At 39.7% G+C, this 23,447-nt stretch overlaps 2 protein-coding genes across 27 annotated transcripts in view; one reads left to right on the forward strand and one right to left on the reverse strand.

Moving 5' to 3' along the window:
• Window positions 1-23,447, reverse strand: part of LOC132395543 (V-type proton ATPase 116 kDa subunit a 1-like) — a 102,757-nt gene that overhangs the window by 56,487 nt on the left and 22,823 nt on the right. The window contains exons 7-10 of the mRNA XM_059972317.1: window positions 20,186-20,268; window positions 20,008-20,101; window positions 8,608-8,820; window positions 5,767-5,917 (exon numbers count right to left, since the gene is read on the reverse strand). Coding sequence (XP_059828300.1) covers window positions 5,767-5,917; window positions 8,608-8,820; window positions 20,008-20,101; window positions 20,186-20,268 — 541 coding nt within the window. The remainder of the gene's footprint in view (window positions 1-5,766; window positions 5,918-8,607; window positions 8,821-20,007; window positions 20,102-20,185; window positions 20,269-23,447) is intronic.
• The window catches only part of LOC132395540 (uncharacterized), a 135,418-nt gene that overhangs the window by 9,968 nt on the left and 102,003 nt on the right, over window positions 1-23,447 (forward strand). For 2 of the 26 annotated variants that reach the window (XR_009512651.1, XR_009512653.1), the window contains exon 2: window positions 23,039-23,109. The exons of 22 other annotated variants lie outside the window; for them this stretch is intronic. The gene's annotated coding sequence lies outside the window, so the exon portion shown is untranslated. Of the gene's footprint in view, window positions 1-23,038; window positions 23,110-23,447 lie in introns of those variants that run through there. 2 more of the 26 variants (XM_059972307.1, XM_059972310.1) reach the window with 1 other exon arrangement.

Raw genomic sequence — 23,447 nt, forward strand, 5'->3', positions numbered from 1 at the left:
TTTTAATATGACTTGTTGGCACTTGTGGAACTTCTCATTAACCAATATTTGATAAAAAAAAATACCAAGAGAAATGAAGCGTCAAGGAGCCCATGATAGCGCATGACATTCTGGTGGCTTCTGGTAAAGAGCTTGATCTGATACCCTGATGTATGTGAATTCAAACCAAATCAATATCTAATCACTGCTCTCCAAATCTTTTGTCCTTAGTACATTACTTGACACAGGCTTGAAATGTAGCAGTTACAATCCAGAACATTGTAAGCAGCAGTTTGTTAGATAAAATAAGCCAAAACAAATAATTTTAGATAATGGATTTATACTGCAGAAGTAAACCTATATTCCTGGAAGTAGAATGGCAAATTCATGAAATACATCACTATTAATATGCAATTCAGCTGCAACTCAAGATGAAGAAGAAATATGGTACTGACTGTGGAGTTCCATCACTTACTGATTGACTTGTGACACAAATGGCAACCTGCTCATAACCTCTCTATTTTTTAAGAACTTTTTCATTAAGAACAGTTCTAATAGATTTATGTTATTAAAATAGTAATTAAGAGTAAGAGCAATAAAAATGTAAAATGAATGAAAATAAATTACTTAACCTCAATTTACCTTTTTAAATAGAAGCTAGTAATCTTATTCAAATGAATGGATTGATCTGTATGCCATCTTTGGCTACAGTAATACTGAAGGGCTAGTTGCAAAGTGCCTCCAGTTCTTTAGCTTAGTCTATTCAGGAGCTCCCACGAAACTCAGTGTTAAATACAATGGGTGAGTGCAAGGTCTGATGCAGTGGAATCTAAAACCCAACATATTTCTGATTTCTCTGTTTTAGTGCACAGAGGTAGAAACTGAAGGTCCTTGAACTTTGGCGCTTTCCTCTGGGATTGTTGCCCATATCAGAGCTTGATCTGGTCCAATAAGTAAATAAAGAATGTGCTCCAACTTTCCACTTGGTCTTGGATTACCTGGACGATAATAATACCTACATCAGGCTGTTTAGTTTTTGACTACAGCTCAGTGTTCAACCAAACGTACCCTCAGTTATAATCAATAAGCTCCAAAACCTGGGCCTCTGTACCTCCCTCTGGAACTGGATCCATGACTTCCTCACTGGAAGACCAAAGGTTGTGCGGATCACAAATAACATATCCTCCTCATTGACAATCAATGCTGGTGCACTGCAAGAATGCATGCTTAGCCCACTGCTCTACTCTTTCTACACCCGTGACAGCATGGCTAGGTATAACTCAGATGCCATCTATAAATTTGTTGACAACACAACTATTGTCGGCAGAATTTCGTATGGTGACGAGGAACGAGATAGATCTGTTGGTTGAGTGGTGTCATAGCAACAACTTTGCACTCAATGTCAGTAAAACCAAAGAATTGATTATGGGCTTCAGAAAAGGGAAGTTGAGGGAACACACACCAGTCCTCATCAAGGGATCAGAAGTGGAAAAGGTGAGTAGTTTCAAGTTCCTGGGTTTCAACTTCTCTGAGGATCTATCCTGGGCCCAACATATTGATGCAATTACAAACAAGGCATGACAGTGATGGTATTTTATTAGGAATTTGAAGAGAATTGGTATGTCACTAAATTCAGTTGCAAATTTCTACAGTACTATGGAGAGTATTTTAACGGGTTGTGTCAATGACCTGGATTGGAAAAACCTGCAGTAAGCTGTAAACTCAGCCAGTTTGATGGGCACCAACCTCCCCAGCATCAGGACACCTTCTAAAGGTGATGCCTCAAAAAGGCGACATCCATCATTAAGGATCTCCATCACCCATGACATACTCTCTTCACATTGCTACCACCAGGAAGGAGGTACAGGAGCCTGAAGATACAAACTCAGTATCTCAGGAACGGCTTCTTCCTCTCTGCCATTGGATTTCTGAATGGACAATGAACTCCTTATTGTAATTATAGTTTCTATTATTACGTATTGCAAGGTCCTACTGCAAAACAACAAACTTCACAACATCTGATTCTGAGGACAGTTGTTCGTTACTGGGAGAGATAGTGAGAGTCTAGGGACATGGAAAACGTGAACAAAAACTAAGAAGCATCTGATATAAGTCAGCTTATTGGGTGTTACGTGATAAATGGACAGCTAACATATAGCAGAAGAGATTTCATCTAAATATCTGAAAATAAGACTTGATGAGAAAGGAGTTGATTGAAGAAACTAAAGTACTGCAGCGTGAAACTAAATCTGATTAGCAATAGTGAGCTGGAATGAGGATACTTATGCTGTAACCAAAAGCAGCCAATCAGCTTAGAATAATGCATATTAGTATGATAAAATCTAGCATTACTGGTGATAAGAGGTTCTGTGAATGACAAGGGACAGGAATTGCAGAGAATAAGAACAGCCATTTGCTCTCCAAATCACACATTGAGAGTCACCATCAGCTGTAAATCCTGGAACAGTGTGCCCAGCAGAATACACTCACCAGGAGAGCTGCAGCAGTTCAAGAGATGGTTCAACACCACCTTCTCAAGTGCTGATAGGCATTGGGCTCACATCCCCCAGAGTAAATAGATAAAAGATCACAATTATTAAACATATTTGCAATGAAGTTTTTTCTGTGACAGGTCGTCCCTGGGTAACGAAAGTGCCTACTCTTACAGATGTTCTCAGCCGATTTTGTCTGTTAGTCACAAAATACATACTTGATATGGTAACCACAAATCCACAGTAATGAATGGCATCAAAACTACAGTCACTAAAAGAACAAAAGATAGAGGATACTACTGTAGTCCTGTTGTTCATAGGAATGAATGTATGTAAGTACATTAGACATTGGAATTTAATAATATCATTGGGGTGGATGGTGCAGATACATCTCTACCAAAAGAAGGTGTCAGGCGCTCCTTCCCTCTGCTAGCCTGAGAGTCGCTGTTGGGCAAGGTGTAGCACCTGCTTAGCCCCTGCAAAGCTATGGGAGCAGGTGGTAGATGGTCATGGTGCTAACCCATGCCTTGGCTCTGCAACAGGTGACACCAGCAGACAACCTCTGAGGAGTATTCATAACGGCAGTGGTCACCCGTCTTGTAAAAACACTGCCCAGAAGAAGGCAACGGCAAACCACTTCATTAGAAATATTTGAAACAATCATGGTCATGGAAAGGCTACAATCACCCATGTCATACAACACAGCACATAATTAATGAATGTTAGGAGCTCTGTTGTATGTTGGGGATATCCAAGTTGGGAGTTTCTAACCTGCAGGGGCTTGTATAATAATTATTTATGTAATTATTCTTTTTTTTAAATTTTTTTTTATTAGTTTTTCAAAACATTTTACAAATTAAAAACCCCAAATCCCAATGAGGAACATTAAAACAGTGCAAAATTAAGCATACAATAACAATGTGCTACAAAGGAAGAGAATTTAGCAAAAAAAAACACCTAAATTCAAGACAAGTAAGCTTAGAGTCCTCCCCAAGCCCCACAACACAAGAAAAAACAACAGCAAATCCAGACCAACCACAACACAATATAGAGAGTATAAGTCAGGACAGCCAAGCTCCCAGACTGTGAATACACTCAGCAACAGAGGATAATAATGCCTTCTACCAGAAAAAAAAAGGAGCTGAAAGTAAGGGACCGAAAAGAAAAAAAAAACCCTAGTCAAGAGGAAGGTTATGAAAGTACTCGATAAAAGGTCCCCAGACCTTATGGAACTTTAGATCCGAATTGAGAACTGAATAATGAATTTTTTCGAGGTCCAAACAGGCCATGAAGTCGTTAAGCCATTGAGCATGAGTGGGCGGGGCAGCATCTCTCTATCTGAGGAGGATCATGCGTCTAGCCAGAAGAGAGGCAAAGGATAATATTCGGCATTTGGTTGGACCCAGACATAAATCTGTCTCGCCCCAAAAACCAAACAGAGCAATTAAGGGGTTTGGTTATAAGTAATTATTAAGCTACTAGTCTATTTCTGAATACATTGGACCAGATCATTATATTTTATTCAGAGATACGTGTGGTGTGAAGCTGGCCTTCCTGGCCCAAAGAACTGCACACCCAGCAACCAGTCTATTTAACCCTAGTCTAATCACAGAACAATTTGAAATGATCCATGAATGTCTTTGGATCATGGGAGGAAACTGGAGTACCCAAAGAAAACCCATGTACTCTTGGAAAGGACGTACAAACTTACAGTCGGTGTTGGAATTGAACTTTGAACTCTGATCCCCTGAGCTGTAAGAGCATTGCGCTATTTATTACACTGATGTGGCTCCTGTTTATTATACTTTATTATATAATGCTGGCAATAACGTCAAAAGTATTGGGTACGGTTTTCCAGGATCTGGACAAAGAGGCAATGAAAGAATCCATATGTATTTCCAAGAGTACGACTGCAATAAGAACCTGATGTTTCCATGTTCCTGCTGCCTCTTTCCTTCCAAGTCACTGATTTTAAAGACAAAGTAACCACAATGCATTTTGCACATGATAAAGGCAATTGTGACAGGGTGTCTGTAGTGGAGGGAATGGATATTTTTGTGATTGATGGGGTGCCAATCAAGAAGGCTGCTTTGTCATTGACAGTGGAGAATTTTCCATTTTTGCCTCTGATTTGTGATGAGTCATTTTCTGAAACCTCTGACCGGCTGTTTTAACTTCTTTGGTTTTCAGTACTATCACTTGAGAAGTGAACCCTGGGTGTTTCGTTTGCATTTCATAGTCAATAGGAATAAAAGCTGATAGAGATGTAAAAAGAGCTACCAATTTACTGGCATCTACTTTGCGCTAATGTACAGCCAATAGCAAGCAATGACCCTCCGGTCTTTACTTCATTGACGATAATGCTATTGCAACTATACTGAGTATATCATATGAATTTGGGATTACGAAAAGACAAGCAATCATGTTGATATCCAAAGAAATACTTTTCAGAGGATAAAGGCTACAAGTTTTGATTGCATTATTGGTGATCAGATCAATTTCCACATTTGGTATTAATGTTTTAGCAGGAATGGAGATTAAGCTGATAATGTTTTGCCCTGTAGCAGATGACAGCTTTATATCATGTGCAGTTCTATTTATAAAATAATGATAGCCACTGGATAAACAAAAAACTAAATTGCAAAAAACTGTGAAGACCAGCAAGCTGAACTGGATTTGAATGCATTCCATCAACAACCACAGTTTGAGTGATAGCAATGGAGAGGATCAGACCCTTTGGCCTTTACGCATGTGCCGACCATAATGCCAATGTAAACTGCACACGTATGCTCGCACTGAGCTTGCAGTATATCCTTCCAGTCCCTGTCTGTTTATGCAGCTTCCTAAATGCCTCTTAAATGTTGCTATCTTCTTTGTATCTGCTTCCATCATCTCCCTGGCACCTACCACTCTCAGTGTACAAACTTAAAACTTCTTTCCTTTCAGCTTAAAGCTATACCTTCTGCAATTTGAGATTTCCACCCTGGGAAAAGGACACTGACTATTTATCCTATCAATGCCACTCATAAGTACATATACCTTTATCGGGTCACCGCTCAGCCTCCAAAGTAAACACTCCAAATCTGTCAAACACTCCCTAAGCCAGGCAACCTCCTGGTGAATCTCTTTTGCACCCTCTACAAACCCTTCACATTCTTCCTGTAATGTGGTGACCAGAACTGTACACAATACTCCAAATGTGACCTAATGAAAATTTTATCCTGTGGCGATATGGCTTCTCCACTTCTTATGTAAGCAACTGAATATGAGCACTTAAAAATATTAAGCACTTTACCTGGATTAACTTCTCTATAGTTTCCGACCCCATATGCGTCGACAATGTTTTGAAAGCCCTCAGTAAATGTGTTTGTCTTGTTATACGTTGGAGGGGTTTGTTTTGCCTCTATTCTGTTCAAAATAGGAGGCATAGTAGAACCGTTCCGGACCTAGAGAAAAAAAATCTTATCAGTTCTGTCATCAATGTACCTAGGCAAAGGCTTGAGTGTAATAGGCAAATAAATTAAATACTTTTCTCTTTCAATGCCCTATCTTTTGACAATTAGTTTTAAAGAGCTCCTGCTGTGAGTCTGAAATGTGAACAATGCCTAACAATAATGTGGCTGGTGAATTGAGTTCATCAAACATGTTCCTATTATCCATGTACTGTGTCACTGTTCAGTCTGATGTAAACGCTCAGAGACACAATAGTACTGGAGTTACATTAGCAGGAAATGAAAATAACTAGTCAAAAAGGGACCAGAACAGCAATAATATAACGAGCAGCAGAGTGGGGGGAAGGGTATGTTGAAATTGTGCCTTGTTTGCCCATCCTCCCAGCATTTGAAAGATAAATTAATGATGGTGGGGCAGGAAAGAAAGCGGAGAGGGCAGGAAAAATTGAATCAAATAAAAAAGCAGGCTGACTGGGGAGTTGTTTAACTGATCAGACGAGGGGTATAGCAATCAATACAGAGAGAGAAAAAACATGAAAGAGCACCCAGAAGGAAAATGTTGAACAATAGGAATGGCTCATCGATTATGTTATCTATGCACAAAACATTGCCAGCATGCCCTGTCAAAGATCAATAACTCCAAAGCGAAAAGGCCAAATTTGCCTTTTTCTTTTAACTGTATTGGTTATACATTTTTCATGAGCTGCTATTCACATATGTGACTGGAATAAACATTGCGAATGAACTGACTGAATAATATTAGATCTACATGTCAGGCTGAAAATTTTGTGCAACACTTCAGATAGACTCTCACAGAATTCAGCATAATCTATTCTTCCTAATTTAATCGCTTCCTTTCATTTTTTTTATGAACTGCTCTTTCTGCTAAACTCTGTTTCTGCCTAGGATCTTCAGATGCGAGTGACCATAGATACAGTCTAAAGAATAAGCTAATCACTAAATCACTGTGAAGTGATCAATACTTTTCCAGTTGCTATTCACTGCAGAATGATGATTCATCACCTTCATGTCTCACACAGTGCAAAGTTACTGTAGATCAGCATTCCAGCTCCTGTGAACTGCGTAATGAATATAACTAATCCATATACATGTATGGCAGCATAAGTGTTGTCGGTGATTACACACCAAATGCTCTATGGTGCTGAATAATCCAATCCGCATATATTATAAAGTGATTATCATCTTTCATATCAAAACTGATGAAAAGCTAAAGACCTTAATCTTTAATTCAGCTTTTTCTTGCTTTGTACAGATGCTGTCTGACTTACTGAGTGTTTTTACCATTTTTTTTGGTCTTTTATCTGCCCTCAATTAGGGAGACATATTTCATTCTTTCACGGTGAGTACTTTGTCCTTTGTCCCTAGTCAGGTAGGCATTTCAGCCATGTGCCACCTAAACCATTTTCGTACAAGTGTTGCTTAAGCAAGCATTAATTAATTTATGAATTTGGTTTGTTTATTTAGTGGTGGCATTTACTTCTATGTTGTGGGCAAATCAGCCACATAACTGCCAGCGACAATGATAAGGTGAGTGTGGGTCTTTTAGTGAATGGGAATTGGGAATGTGGGTTCCTGTGCTTTCTTTTGGACTCATTTCATTGATTTGCTAGGTAAAAAGAGGCAGAATAGTTTGCCTGCTCATTTCTTCCTGCCCTGTATCTGCTCACTGAACAACTGGAGGAAGGATCTGTGACTTCATAATGGCAATGCAACAGACCACTCTGAATTTTGCAACCTTAGTGTTGAGTACTGTAAGGTTGCTGCAGAGCAGTGGATGCATTTCATTTTGCTTTCTCTGTAACTCTTCATGTGACAGGATCAAATTTTCTTCAGTTTGGTACATTTAATTAAATCCATGTACCCCTTGGGTCAAAGTTCTTGCCTTTGTATCCAACGGCTTCATAATATGAAACCACACTCTCACTAAAGCCTACTTCATCTAAATATATGTGCAGTTCTTGCTCTTCATTCTCTGGTCAGTCTTCCAGCCATTCATTTAAACACAAACTCTTTAGATTTCTAAACACAAAATGTCAGCCAGCATCTATGGAGAGAAATGAACAGGAAAAGTTTTGGGCCGAGATCTTTCATGAAGATTTTTGACATATCTGGTCCCAATGAAGGGTCACTATCCCAAACGCCAAGTGTTCATTCCACTCCATAAATGCTAATGGAGCTGCTGATTTCCTCCAGCATTTTGTGTGTGTGTGTTGCTTCTGAAATTACCCTTACTTCTTCCAGGATGTGTTATTTTCCCCCTATTAAAAACCTTTCTCCCTCACTAATTCTTTGGCTCCATCCCATATTATCAATGGTGCAGAAATCCCTCTCTGCTCTGCATTTACAAATATTTTGAAGGTGAAAAATTGTTCTACTTCTTTTTTTAAGCCTCATTAACTGCAGAATAACTATATATTATATCTGTATTATACAAATCCTCATACACCTCAGAATAGTTAATGACAATTAGCTCAACCTTTAAACTGCAAACTCAAAGCTGATTATTGGCATGATTAAAACACGTACAGAGAATAATGATAGCATAAATATAAATTAATGACAGTTTTACAACAAAGCTTGTAGGTCAACTGACAATTCTCAAGGCAGTTATAGTCATAGCTAAATTTAGTTTCCTTATTTTTTGACACTTCTGAAATATTTACCGCTTCTTTTGTTAATGTGCAGTGAACTTTCTTAAGGTCTGTAGCAGGACACCAGATTTCAGCTATCAAACACTTCTGGGTGATATCGATGTTACAGAGATTTAGTGTGTAATAAATTGCCTTCATCTTCTTTACTTTAACATTCCACTTGTAGATATCCTTAGCAGCAGAGAGCAGTAGGTTCTTGCGGTGTTTCTCTGTCTGGACAAGTATCTGTTAGAAAAATGAAAAAATCCTTTTTAAATTAAAGAATTTGTGTTGGATCCAATCTCATCAGAGTAAATAAAATGAGGTGAACTGTTATGTTATGAGTTGCAGCACAGAAATACAACTCTAATATTCTTGGTTAATGCTCAGATCAATCATTCAGGAAATTATTAAGTGCAGCAATGGATATGCACGTTTTTGGCCAAAGCTCATTGAAAACTTGTGAACTCAGAGTAAACTGTATATGAATGATATTGGGCAGATTTATTTAGACAAAAGGAAAAGAACAAATCCTAAACAAAAGGTGTGAATCTGTAGAAGCTAGAAACCTGAAAATAAAAAGAGAAAATGTTGGCAGTGCACAGAAGCTCAGCCGTTTGTGAAAATAACTTATGATACTTCAATAAGTCATTATTTTAATCACTCCCAGGAGGAAACATGATACATATTTTTTAATATGTCAGACAGTACAACATAAATTGCATTAATTTGGCAAGTACTCAGTATAGGTCAGCTCTTAAACCAAAAGAAATGTCAAGATTACAGATTTTAGTTCATATAGTTTCATCATGGGGGTTGTTCGGGTTCCTGATTAAATATATTTATCTAAGGTAATCCTTTTGGCCCCAAGGACTGTAAGGGAAAGAGGAGATTTATTGTCAGAGCAAAGAATGTTGTAATTATAAATTCAAACTACACTGTATGTATTTGAAAATTTAGCCACTGGATACTTCTGAAGGTTTTAATCACAGGCTCACAGGCTCTCACTTGGAGGATATCAACGAGTTGAGACTGATTGGCTATTTCAAAACAAGAGATCACTAATTCCTTTATTCCACCACATTAAAAGATATGCAACAAGAGGACACCATTTTAGTTCATCATGAAAGGACTACCTCCAAAATAACTAGAACAATTGAAAATTAAATCACATTTTCTCTCTTTTCTGAGTAATTAATATTAACTGCTCAGTCAATCTTCCCTCACTGAATCTGCTTAGTACACTACGTTTCAGCCAATTTTCTGGCCTTGGTGATTGTAGTTTTGCTTCCAGGTGTGACTACATCTGGGAAGTATAACTGTACAGAACAGAAGCATCATGGTATAAGAATACTTCTGTGGTGCATTTCTTTTGTTATATGGGTTGTGAAGTGACTGATGACCAGTCATGATTTCCAGACCCTTTACAGGTGGGGCAAGCATGAGAGTAGTTTATGAGTTGGTGAGATCTTTCCACAAATATGCAGGATTTATCCACCAAAAATACACGGACTCAAGATTTCCAATACCATCCCAAATGCTTCTTCTGCACTTTGAGGTCATGGTACCGAGGTTCTCAGGGGTCTGTGGTGTTTTTGTATTTCTTCAAGGAGGCTTTTAGCACAGATGTTCCAGTTCTGCAGAACTCTTATTCCTCAGCCAGATTCACTGATGTCTTTGGATTTGGTAAAGCTCATTCTTTTACTGATGTATTCACAGCTGATGCAGATTTATAACAGTGATTGAAATATAAACTGCATTTAGATAACACTTTTCATGACTCTGGATTATCTCACTCTATAGCCAATGAATTACACTGGAAGTGCAAACAGCTTGGGAGCTCATCAATTTATTGCAATGGTCTTGTTTCTTAACACACCATAAAGTTCTCAATTGCTAAGCAACTTTGCTGCTTTCTTTCATTGCTTCTCATAACTTGCATAGTTTGTGACAAAGATTTCACTATTTTGCTATGTTAATCTCAATTTCTCTGTGTTCATTTTGATGGTGTGATGGCTCGTAGAAATTTAGAATGACAGTTGTTTTTATAACACACACATAATGCAGGAGAAACTCAACAGGTCAGTCAGCATCTATGGGAAGGAATAAAGAGTCGCGATGAAGAGTCTCAGCCCAAAACATCGACTTTTTATTTCTTTCCAAAGATGCTGCCTGATGTGCTGTGTTCCTGCGTGTTATTCTGGATATCCAGCCTCTGCAGAATCTCTTGTGTTTATTATTTCCTAATAGACTGTTTCAAATCCACCAAATGTGCACAGCAAATTGTGCACTTTCATTCAATTCTGTTGAGCACTAGATATGAACTGGCACATTGTCAATTACTTTTGAGTAGCACATTGTCAGTTACATTTCTATATTAAGTCTGAGTTCCTGTTCTGTGCATGGAACACATTTCATAATAGTAAAGGAATTATGAGAGGATGAATAGCTGTAGAGTGTGCAAATGAACTATTTTTACATAAAACAGATTTAAAAGGATTTATGTACTGTACAATAGATTCACAAGTGTTTTCCTTTTCTAAACCTGTCTTTTAAAATTTAAAGTTTCAATTACCATTAATTGTGTATTGCCCACATTATGATATATATTCTGATTTGGTGTATATTTAATTGTAGTCTCAGCCATAAAAGTTAAACTAGTTGGGAATATTTTGGTAGCTTCACCAAATTGTTTCATTCAACACTTTCTAATCTTTCTGCCAAGATTTATACGCTGAAAAGAATATTGAAAATTTAACATTAAGAATTTAAAGTGCTGCAGGTCCACCCCATCAGCAAGTTGCTCGTTGGCGGAGAAACTGATGGAGCGGGACTTGGTGTAGATCTTGTTGTTGCCTGCATCAGAGAGGTGTAGGTGTGCAGTCTAGCAGCAAGTGATTATCTTAGTCGTTGTTTTGTGATCACTTGACCCCATTGGACATTGGTAGTGGGGAATGCTGCAAGCTCGATTCACTATTTTATTGGTGGACAGCAGGGGTGTATGTCAGGGGAACTGTGTGGCTTCTGTCGTAGTGAGGATGAGGCCTCAAGGTGCAGTGTCACCTGTTTGCCGCTGCCCAGGAGAGAGGCGTTAAAGTGGTTAAAGTGCCTCCAGTGGAGCTGGAGGCAGTGTGCTATGGCAGCCATACTGAAGTCGGTGCTGCTCTCTGGGGTTCACTCGGCTGAAGACAAGCTGTATTGTGTTCAACTGCAGATTCTTGAGTCCTTGGACTGTATATATTTTTGTGTTTGACTGTATGTTTATTGCTATCTTATTTGTGCAATGTGTGCCTTGTGCTGTGAATGAGTGTTGCTGCTGTGTTTTGCACCTTGGCCCTGGAGGAGCACTGTTTTGTTTGGCTGTATTCATGTGTATGGTTCAATGACAATTAAACTTGAACTCCAACTTGAACTTGAGCTACTCCAAGGAATGAACTAGGGATAAGCATGAAGTATCTATTGATGAGGATATGAAAAATACATCAAATGGAAGTATCAAAGGTCAAAAGATATACCAGTGAATAGAAAGCACATGGCTTTGTCTTGATGAACATGCCAAAAAGTCACAGATTCATAGACTTGTACAGCACAGAAACAGGCCCTTTCGTCCTTCATATCCATTGGTGACCTTTATGCTAATTTATGTTAATCCTGTTTCCGCCATTAACCTTGTGTCCTTCTATGCCCTACCTATGTAGGTACCTATTTGAATGCCTCTTATATTTCTGACTCCACCACCTCCCTGACAGCAACTTCAAATAAAAACCACTCTCTGTGCAAAACAAAATCTTCACAAAACCTCTTTCAAACTGTTATCTTCTTGTTTTTAACCCCCCTCTAGTGGGAAAAAGATCCTGACTATCTACCCTATCTATACCTCTTATAATTTTACATAACTCTTATCAGGTCATCCTTCAATCTACTTCACTCCAGGAAAAACAAGCTCAGACTCTCCAAGCTCTCACCCAATCTCTCAATTCAGGGAACATCCTGGCGAACTGCCTCTGGACTCTCAGCACATCTATATCTTTCCTACAGTGTGATGACCAAAATTGTTTACAATAGGCCAGTGTTTAATAAAGTTGGAAAATAAACCTTCCAAATTTTCCATTCCATTCCTCACCCTGTGAAGGCAAGTATGTCATATACCTTCGTCATTACCCTTTTTGCTACTTTCAGGAAACTATGCACTTAAAACCCAAAATCCTTTTGATTCACCAACTTTCCTACTATTTACTGTAACTATCCTAACCCTATATGACTTCCCAAAATACTTTACCTGGACATTGTCGAGATTAAATTCCATGTGCTAACGCTCTGCCCAGTTTTCTGTCTGTACTACTATATATCCTGCTGTAACCTAAGATAATCTTCCTCACTATCTACCTCACCACCAATGATCCATAAACTTACTAATTATACCTGCTACATTCATAACTAGGCTGCTCTTATTGATCACAAATAACAAAGGTCCCAGCACTGATCCATATGGTATCCCACTGGTTACAGATTTCCAAGCAGTAGAGCATCCTTCCACCACTAACCTCCATGTCCTACAACTAAACTAATTGCCCATCCCCCGTAGCTTCATCTTCACCATGGGAATCAAGTTTATGCATTTCCATTTCCCATCAGGAAGGTCCTGGGGCTCTTTGTTTCATTTTGGAGCAAAGACCCAAATGGCTTCCTTTCAATGAAAATCATATTGTTATCATATTGTTATTTTCCAGTTTCAGTTAACCCCAACCCCTTGTGTTTATTTTTTGCCCCCACTAGTCCACCTACATTTTCTTGCTGCTTTTGTTAACCTTTTCCATATTCCACCCCATCCATTACCGAGGTTCATCGCTTTCCCCCCTTTGGTTCCACCCGCCCTTCATTCCTCCACTATCTGCATCAGCTTATCGCCTTCCAACCTTTGTCTCAACTTTCCTTCTTGCCTCCTTCACTTATCTCAATCTGCTCATCATTCCACCAATCAGCCACCAGCCCATCTCACTCAGAATCGGAGTCAAGCTTATTATCACTGCCTCATAAGATGTGTAATTTGTTTTCTTTTCAGCTGCAGAACAGTGCACAGGCATAACCTACCTATAAATTACAAAATAAATAAATGGTAGAAAAACATGAATAATAAGGTAGTGTTCGTGGTTCATGGACTGTTCAGAAATCCGATGGTGGAGGGGAAGAAACTGCTTCAGAACTAACTATTCTCCCTCGATCAGTCCTGACGCAGGGTCTCAACTCAAAATGTCAACCATCCCTTCGCTGCTTGAGTTCCTCCATCAATTCATTTTGTATCCAGACTCCAGCTACAGGGTCTCCATTGCGACCAGCTTTGGATCCAGTTAGCCAGTTGGTCTTGGATCCCATGTACTTTAACCTTCTGGACCAGCTTACCATTGAAAGATTGGTTTGCTTTTTACTAACTTGCTGTAATTATGTACGACATGATCAGATTGGATGGCATGCAGAGCAAAATCTTTGGTACATGTAGCTATAACAAACTTACATATAATGATAAATCATAATAAACCAATTCATTAGTTTACATTATAAAATGGCTTACATCGTCCATATAGACAACCTCTACCTCCTGTCTTCATCAGAGTTTTTTATTTAACCTCCTAAAAAATTCAATCAAATTAGTGAGACAGGATTTTGCCTGCACAAAACCATTCTGACTACCCCTGATCAGTCCCTGCCTTTCCAAATCCTACAACTTGGGATTTTCCCCAGTAATTTCTGTATCACTGACATGAAGCTCACAGACCTATAGTATCCTGGATTATCCATAATGCACTGCTTAAATGAAGGAACAACATTAACTACCCTACAGTCTTCTGGCACTTCTGTGGTGAATGAAAATGCAAAGATCTTTGTCAATAATCTTCTCCCTTGTTTCCCATAGTAAATTGTGATAGGTCTCATACAGCTCTGGGTATTTGTCCTGTTTCATAAGTTGCAAGATATATAAAAGATTCCCCATCTTAGTTCTGATATTCTCCAGACTATCAGCATATTCGTCCCTGAAGTCCTTATCCTCCATATGCTTCTCCTTGGATACAGATGAGAAGTACTCATTTAGGATGTTGGTCACATCACTCGACTACACGACAGATAATCAGTAAAAACAGGAGAAAACCTGCAGATACTGGAAATCCAAAGCAACACACACAAAATGCTGGAGGAACTCAGCAGGCCAGGCAGCATCTATGGAAATGAGTACAGTCGACGTTTCAGGCCAAGATCCTTCAGCAGGACTTGAGAAAAAGAGGTGATGACCCCTCTGATCCATAAGGAGACCCATTATTTTCCTGGGAGTCTTCTTGCTCCTGATATACAGAAACTATGGAATACCTCGTGATTCTTCTTAATCTTGTTTGCCATAGCCCCTTTATGGACTTCAATTTCTTTTCTTATGTTCTCTCTTACATGCTCTATTTCCTTCAAGTGACGTCCTTGATCCCAGTTGTCGACACGTTCCATATGTTTCCTTTTTCATTACTGATCATGCTTTCAATACCCGTTGCCATCCATTTGTTGTCTGAATTTATCCCTGAAATTCTCATGCTAAAATAATTGTGAAGAACATACTACACAACAGCCAACTAATGTAGGCATGTCTTAAAAGCTTTTATATCTTCTGATGTGGTTCCCCAATAACTGAGATCAATGGTGCTGGATATATCTGATCCAGTAATTAAACCACTTGCATGATAAATTTAGTGTTTGAGTTATAAACTGTCTCACAGCGCGGGTAACCCTGACCTCAGTTGCCATCTATTTGAAATATAGAATACAGAACACTATCACACAGTATAGTATGTTTTTCATCTCATGATATTGTGCTAATGTTTTAACCTATTCTAAGATTAATCTAATCCAACCCTCCCACATAGCTCTCCATTTCTCTATCACATTTTCTCTGTGACTGCTAGGGTTTTCTCTAGGTGCTCCAGATTCCTTTCATATTTCAAAGACAGGTTAGTAGGTTGATTGGCCACTGATAGTATAGGTGGGTGGTAAAGGAATTAAAGGGGAGTTGGTGGGCATGTGGGAGAAAATATATTCACAGGAAGAAGAAGATGAAGTGGGATTGATTAAATTAGTCTGTTCAGAACCAGAATGGACTGATAGTCTGACAAGTCTACTCTGTTGTAAGAAAGTCAAGCTTCTTAAGATTTCATCTGATAAGTGGATCTCATATGAATTACTTTTCACAATTTTTCATTTTTTTTAATAAATTTGATCAAAATATTTCTATTGCAATGGTGGTTCGATAGGGAAAATGTTTAACTCTTTGCATTGAAACGGTGAAACTAGACTTCAGCTTGCTTACTGCTAGCAAAATTTGTTTGAACCAAATTCATGCCAGATCACTAATGTATTTTCTATTGTAAAAGATAGTTGTGGTGTTGGAAGCAAGAGTGGCGTGGGAAGCAGTCTTACATCTCTACAGCCAACATTGATATACATGCAGGTGATAGCAACATAAGGTAATATTCAATATCTATTAAGGTGACAAGTGTTTTCAATGAACTTAATTGGCCTTTCTCAACTTAGTATGGGATACTCATATGGTAGGAAAGTATCTGTGCAGATAGGAAGTGAAGGCTTTGGTTAAGTAAGAAAGTGGTGAATAAATTAAACTCTGTGTGTAGGCTGGAAATTGAGAACAGAGTTACAAAGTTTCTCATAAGATTATACCTGAAGCATAGGGGGCTTTTACTCAAAGAATATAGGGTGAAAAATTCTCTCATGATTTGTCATTTTAATTCATGGTGGCTGGGTGGAATTTAGGGCAGGACATAGGCTTGTTCAGATTGGTATTCTCTTCATTCACTTATGTGAGGATATATGTAAAATGTGAAGCAATGGACAGGCACTCACAATCATATGAATGATGCCTGATCCATGCAGTGCAATTCTCACTCTTTCATCCTTCGGGAGACTGGGATCATTGAGGAATCTTGCAGGGGATGGTGGAGGTGGAAGTGGGTGCTGATTCTGTCTTTGTCTATTGCGCTTCAATGGCAACTTCCTCATGTGTGCTTGGAGGTTTGAACCTCACTGGTTACATAGTGTGTGCCTCTGGCATGCATCTGAAACATTCAAGTTGCCCTGAAGCAGGCAAGCTGCAGAATTTTTTCCAAAAACAGATGCAATAAGATAAACCTGTTGGGAACCCAGTAATTTATTTATTTTATTTAGAGATACAGTGTAGAACAGGCCCTTCACTGCCCAACAAGCTGCACTACCCAGCAACCTGCCTATTTAACCCTAGCCTATTCACAGGGCAATTTACAATGTCCAATTAACCTACTAACCAGTATAGCTCTGGACTGTGGGAGGAAACTGGAGCACCCAGAGGAAACCTAAGCAGACTCGGGGATAACGTACAAGCTCCTTACAGATGGTGCCACAATTGAACTCCAAGCTCTGAAACACTGAGCTATAATAGTGTCACATTAACCACTATGCTATGGAGTGCCACTATAACGGAGGCCCAGGGAGCAAATCAGCCTGCGTCACCCTAATCATGACTTCAGTATAGCAACACCATGAATGCTTTGCACTACAATGATTTTTTTGTTCTAATTGTGCATTTTCTGAGAAAAACTGTGTATAATTTTTTCTTGTGAATATTTGATGTTTCTGGTGCTGTCAACATAAGAAATAGGAGCAGGAGTAGGCCACCTGGCTCATCGAATCTGCTCCACCATTCAATAAGATCATGGCTGATCTGACCATGGACTCATCTCCACCTACCCCATAACCCTTAATTCTCCTACTATGCAAAAGTCTATCCAACGTTGTCTTAAATATATTTACTGAGGTAGCCTCCACTGATTCATTGGGCAGAGAATTCCACAGATTCACCACTCTCTGGGAAAAGCAGTTCCTCCTCATCTCCATCCCAACTCTACACTCTGAATCTTGAGGCTATGTCCCTTAGTTCTGGTCTCACCTACCAGTGGAAAACAACTTCCCTGCCTCTATCTTATCTATCCCTTTCATATTTTTATATGTTTCTGTAAGATCTCTTCTCATCCTTCTGAATTCCAGTGAGTGCCGTCCCAGGCGACTCAATCTCTCCTCATAGTCCAACCCCTTCATCTCCAGAATCAACCTGGTGAACCTCCTCTGCACGGCCTCTAAAGCCAGTATATCCTTCCTCGAGAAAGGAGACCAGAACTGCACACAGCACTCCAGGTGCGGCCTCACCAGTACCCTGTATAGTTGTAGCATAATCTTCCTGTTCAATCCCTCTAGCAATGAAGGCCAACATTTCATTTGCCTTCTTGATAGCCTGCTGCACCTGCAAACCAACCTTTTGTGATTCATGCATAAATACTCCCAAGTCTCTCTGCACAGCAGCATCCTGCAATTTTTTACCATTTAAGTAACAATCTACTGCCCTTCACTTCTCCCTCCGAAGTGGATGACCTCACATTTACCAACATTGTACTCCATCCGCTAGACCCTTGCCCACTCACTTAACCTATCTATATCTCACTGCAGATTCTCCTTCTTTTCTGCACAATTTCCTTTCCCACTCAATTTAGTATCATCAGCAATCTTAGGTATACTACACTCGGTCCCCTCTTCCAGATCATAAATGTATGTCGTGAACAGTTGTGGGCCCAGCACTGATTGCCAACCAGAGTAACACCTATGTATCCCAATTCTGTTTTCTATTAGTTAACAAATCCACTATCCATGCTAATACGTCACCCCCAACTCTATGCATCCTTATCTTAAGGATAAGTTTTCTATGTGGCACCTTATTGAACACCTTCTGGAAATCCAAATAAATAACATCCATCTGTTCCCCTCTATCCACTGCACTCATTATATCCTCAAAGAGCTCTAGTAAGTTTGTCAAACAGGACCTGCCTTTGCTGAATTCAATCTGTGTCTGCCTGATGGATCCATTTCTTTCCAGATGCCTTCCTATTTCTTCTTTAATGATAGTTTCAAGCATTTTCCCAACTACAGCTGTTAAGCTAACTGGCCTATAGTTAACTGCCTTTTGCCTGCATCCTTATTTGAATTGTGGCGTGACACTCATTGTCTTCCAATCTGCCGGGACCTGCCCAGAGTCCAGAGAATTTTGGTAAATCATCACCAAAGCCTCAACTATAACTTCTGCCATTTCTTTCAGTAACGTGGGATGCATTCCATCAGGACCAGGGGACTTACCTATCTTCAGGCCCACAGTTTGCTCAGCACTACCTCTTTAGCGATAGTCATTGTGTCGAAGTCCTCACCTTGCTTCGCATCAATAACATCCCTTTTTGGCATGTTAGATGAGTCCTCTACCATAAAGGACACAAGACAGTCATTCTAAACCTTTGCCATTTCCTCATTACCCATTATCCGTTTCCCCTTCTCGTCTTCCGAGGGTCCTACAATCACTTGAGCTACCCTTTTCCTCTTTATATAATTTCCCAGTTTTCCAGTTTCCTCCTACTTTTGGCGACTTTGTATACATGAGCTTTTAGTTTGATGCCTTCTTTTATTTCCTGAGTTATCCAAGGCTGGCTCTCCCCACCCTTACTGTCTTTGCTTTGAACTGGAATATAGTGTTGTTGAGCACCATGAAAAATCTCTTTGAAAGTCTTCCACTGTTCCTCAATTATCCCACCATATAACCTGTGTTCCCAATTTGCACTAGCCAAATCCTCCCTATTCCCATTGTAGTCTCCATTGTTTAGGCATAATACCCTGGTGTTAGATTGAACTATTGCACCATCCATTTGTATGAGAAATTCAGTTGTAGTATGCCTGTGATGCTGCTGCATGCAGCTTTTTCATTGCACCTATGCATATATGTACTTGTGCAGATGACAATTAACTTGACTTTGACTACTTGCCCACTTCTACATAGCATTCTTCTGGTCCAATTCATTACAGATCATCTATACTGTGGAACTCACAGTCCCATGGGAGAATTCAGTGGCTGAAGCATATGAGTGCCAGAGGCTACACTGCGCAGATCTAGCAGCTGAAGCTCAGCAACGGGGCTGGAAAACCAAAGTTTATCCTGTGGATGTGGGTTGTAGGGGGTTTATAACACATCTGCCATCAAATTCCTGAAGCAACTTGGGATCCATGGTCAGACTCTATGGCAAGACATCAGAGCCAGTGGAAAGAAGCTGTCACTGGCTTAGGTTTAAGCAAAAAGAGCTCTCCTGTGCTCCAAGTTAGCATCAAGAGAAGACACAATGGGATGCCAGAAGTCATCATCAAGCCCTCTGGAGATGTAGTGGGCTAATCAATGAAGGAGGGTGCCCACTTAAAAACCTCTGTGTGTCAAGCCTGTATCACTCCCAAATTCAAGGTAGTCTCGAGCAAATGCTCACAACCCATTGACACGAGGGTTATTAACACCTTATCCTATGTTTCTCAGATTTTTTTTGAACATACCATGTTAATGTCCTCAATTCGCATATTTACATCAACACTCATTTCCATTCTTTCATGTAGGGTTTCTGGGCAAGGATACACTGTGGCATGGAACCTGTAATAAATAGGAAAATGAGCACTTTAACCTCTGTCTTAAATCATTCTTCTGTGAAGGAGATTTACTCATTACTGTGCTCACCCATCACATATTTTTTTCACTTTGTTTTTGAACTGTTCGCCTTGGAAGAAAACGATGAACACATCTTTACCAATGAAATCATCCTGTGAATAAAGAAAGGGAAAAATATAACTATTCATCTGAATATATCTGGATGACATTGTGGTTGATTACAAGCTAATTTGTTCTATGGGAAACAGTACTGAGTCAAACACAGTTTTTTTCTCAGTAACTAATGTTATCCTTCATGAACTTCAGTGAAGGGCAAAATCATTCAGGGCATAAATCCAATTGTGTTTATTTCCTGACAGAGGATTATTTTTTAAAGTTATCCTTACAGTTTCTTAGTATTTCATGTTACGTATGTACATGATATATTCAAAAGGGCACTTACAAAGGCTAAGTCAATGCCAGTTTTCATTTCCTGTACAGAATAATCAGTAAAGCATGAAAAATACCTAAGGCTATTGCTGAAGGATATGTAATTATTTTGGAGTCCAGCATTAACATTCAACCATCTTTCAAAAATAGTTCTGCCAATATTGTCTTGAAATGTCCAAGTCTTAGGTCATGAACCAGAAACAGTGTTTTGCTCAAGTTCATTGGTAAACTTGACAGGTTCATTTATCACAAGCTTCACGGATATGACAGTCTATGACACCGCCAAAAGATCACAGATCACTTGGTTAATGTGGATGTTGTTCTCAGAGAAAATTGAATTGTGAAACTAAACTCTTATCCCTGTTTTCACTAGAAGTGGTCACTAAATTCACATTACAGACAGGGGTTCTTGTTTCTGTGCAATACTAATCTTAAATGAAATTGCCTGTTCTAATTCCTTTACTCAGGATTTTCTCTGTATAGTTTTGAATTTTTCACCCTTGACTTATTCAATTTTGTTCTCAGTGACACAAGAGCAGGACGCCATGTTACAACTTAATGTCAGACCTTCATTAGGTCACACATGTATTATACCGTGTCTACTTCAGGTAACTACACTATGGAAAATTGGTGTGTACTGGAGAGAGCACAGTGAACCTTCAGCAGGATATTATCTGGATAGGAAAAATATAGTTGTTTTCCTTGGAATTGAGGAGGCTGAAGTGTGATCTGATAGAGGTATATAAAATTATGATGGGGATAGGTAGGGTAGTTGATAATAACCTTCTCCCTTGGTAGGAGAGGGCGGGTATGGGTATGAGGTAAGAGGTAGGAGGCTTAGAGGGAATTTGAGGGGCAAACTCTAATTCTAATCCTCATTTCCAGAGGATTGGGCAGACCACATTTGGTCAGAATACATTCGGAATTTTGTGAGTAGTTTTGGGCCCCATATCTAAGAGTAGTGTGAGTTGTGTAATTACTCAGCTTGAGGATGATGTTCTGAGGTGGTTGTCTATTGGTGGGTCTTCAGGTGGCTTTAAAGGCTGACCCAGGCTCCACGTAGGATGTTAGGAGACTTGCTTAATGGAGAATATCTGCGTGTGACTTTGTTTAACGTGGGACTCTGCTACACGGGCTGCCACCACATGGTCATTGACAAATTGGGGTCAGGGTACAGTGGTATGGATTGCAAAATGACTGGGGATGTTTCACTGATTCAGTATTCCTCCAGCTTCACTGCCATTGTGACGTGTCATCATCTTCTGTCAGCTGCTCTGTCAAACTATTGGTTGGATTGCTGTTTGTCTGGAACCTTCTCTTTGACCTTCCTGCCATGGGTGACCCTACCAGGAGTTAAGTATCAGATGGCTAAACTCCAGACAGCATCATTCTCATGCTCTTAGGAACTCACAAGCCTTCCCACCATGACAAGCTGACAATCCTTGCAGAAGCATATCCAAGAAAGGATGTGCTGGGGGTGGGGGGGGGGGGGTTGATGAATGATCCCGGCATTGAAAGAGTTAACATGTGACATGTGAGGAGTGTTTAATGACTTTGGGCCTGTACTCACTGGAGTTTAGAAGAATGAGGTGAGATCTCATTAAAATCTGTCAAATATTGAAAGGCCAAGATAGAGTGGCTGTGAAGAGGATGTTTCTAATAGAGGGAAAGTATAGGTTCAGAGGCACAGCTTCAGAATAGGACATCTCTTTAAAACAGAGAAGAGAAATTTATTTAGCCAGAGGACTGTGTTTCCATAGAATTCATCACAGTTGAGGCCAAGAAATTGGGTATATTTAAAGTGGAGGTTGATAGGTTCTTAAGGGCATCAATGGTTGTGGGAAGAAGACAATAGAATGGGGTTGCGAGGGAAAATATATTAGCCACGATTTAATAGCGGAGCAGACTCGAAGGGCCGAATGGATTAATTCTTCTTCTAAGTCTGATGCACCATCAATAACTCACTCTGAGACGTAAGGCGAGATATTGGCTTTTATTGACTGAAGAAGGAACAAACAGTGAGTGACCACCATACTACATCCTGGAGACTGAGAGGCCGGGCTCAGGCCTTGATCACCTTTATACAGGGGTCTGTGGGAGGAGCCACAGGAGCAGTCAGCAGGGGCATGTCCAGACAGGTATATGTAGTTCACCACAATGTCTTATGTAAACTTCTCACACAGAATGAAGTTGGACTCTGAGGAGATGGTAGAAGCATCCAGACAAGCATGAATTACCAAGGCTTAGAAGGCTACAAGCCAAGTACAGGCAAATGGAATTAGTGTAGAGAAATTCAACGGCCGGTGTGGACCTGGTGAGCTGAAGGGCTTGTTCCTGCACAACAGGTTTCGGTGATCCCTTGTGCAGTATTTTCCTTGGAGTCATTTGTAATAAAATATTTTGAACTGCAACAATCCCCTTAGGAAAAGGTCAAACTACTCTACCCTCCACTAAAGGAGAGTTATAACATAACCCGTATAACTGTGCTTTCAGATTCTGCTTCACTTTAATATCAGCCTTGCCCTGGCTGATTGAGCTGCCCATCTGACTCACCTCAGTGCAATGTAAGTACGTGCAGATTAGTTCCTATCTAAGTATAGAAACCTGAAGCTATCTTAATGTTTCACAGAGTGGAACATTGCCATGGCACAGTCTTCACAGTAAAACTTGCAGGCATCCAGAAGAAAAATTTAGTGCCACAGAGATATGGATTGGAGTATTATTGCTTCAGTGTTCCGGCTACCTTCAGCATCCATCCCACCTATAGGATCCTCATAAATTCTGACTCAAAGCAACAAAATGCAGCCAAGTGCAAGGGTGTCAATAGAACACAAAACAATCAGTAGGAAAAGGCCTTTCAGCTCCTGATGTCTGTGCCAAACATGATGCCAAGTTACACTAA

The sequence above is a fragment of the Hypanus sabinus genome, chromosome 6, assembly GCF_030144855.1.
Source record: "Hypanus sabinus isolate sHypSab1 chromosome 6, sHypSab1.hap1, whole genome shotgun sequence".
Lineage (NCBI taxonomy): Eukaryota > Metazoa > Chordata > Chondrichthyes > Myliobatiformes > Dasyatidae > Hypanus > Hypanus sabinus.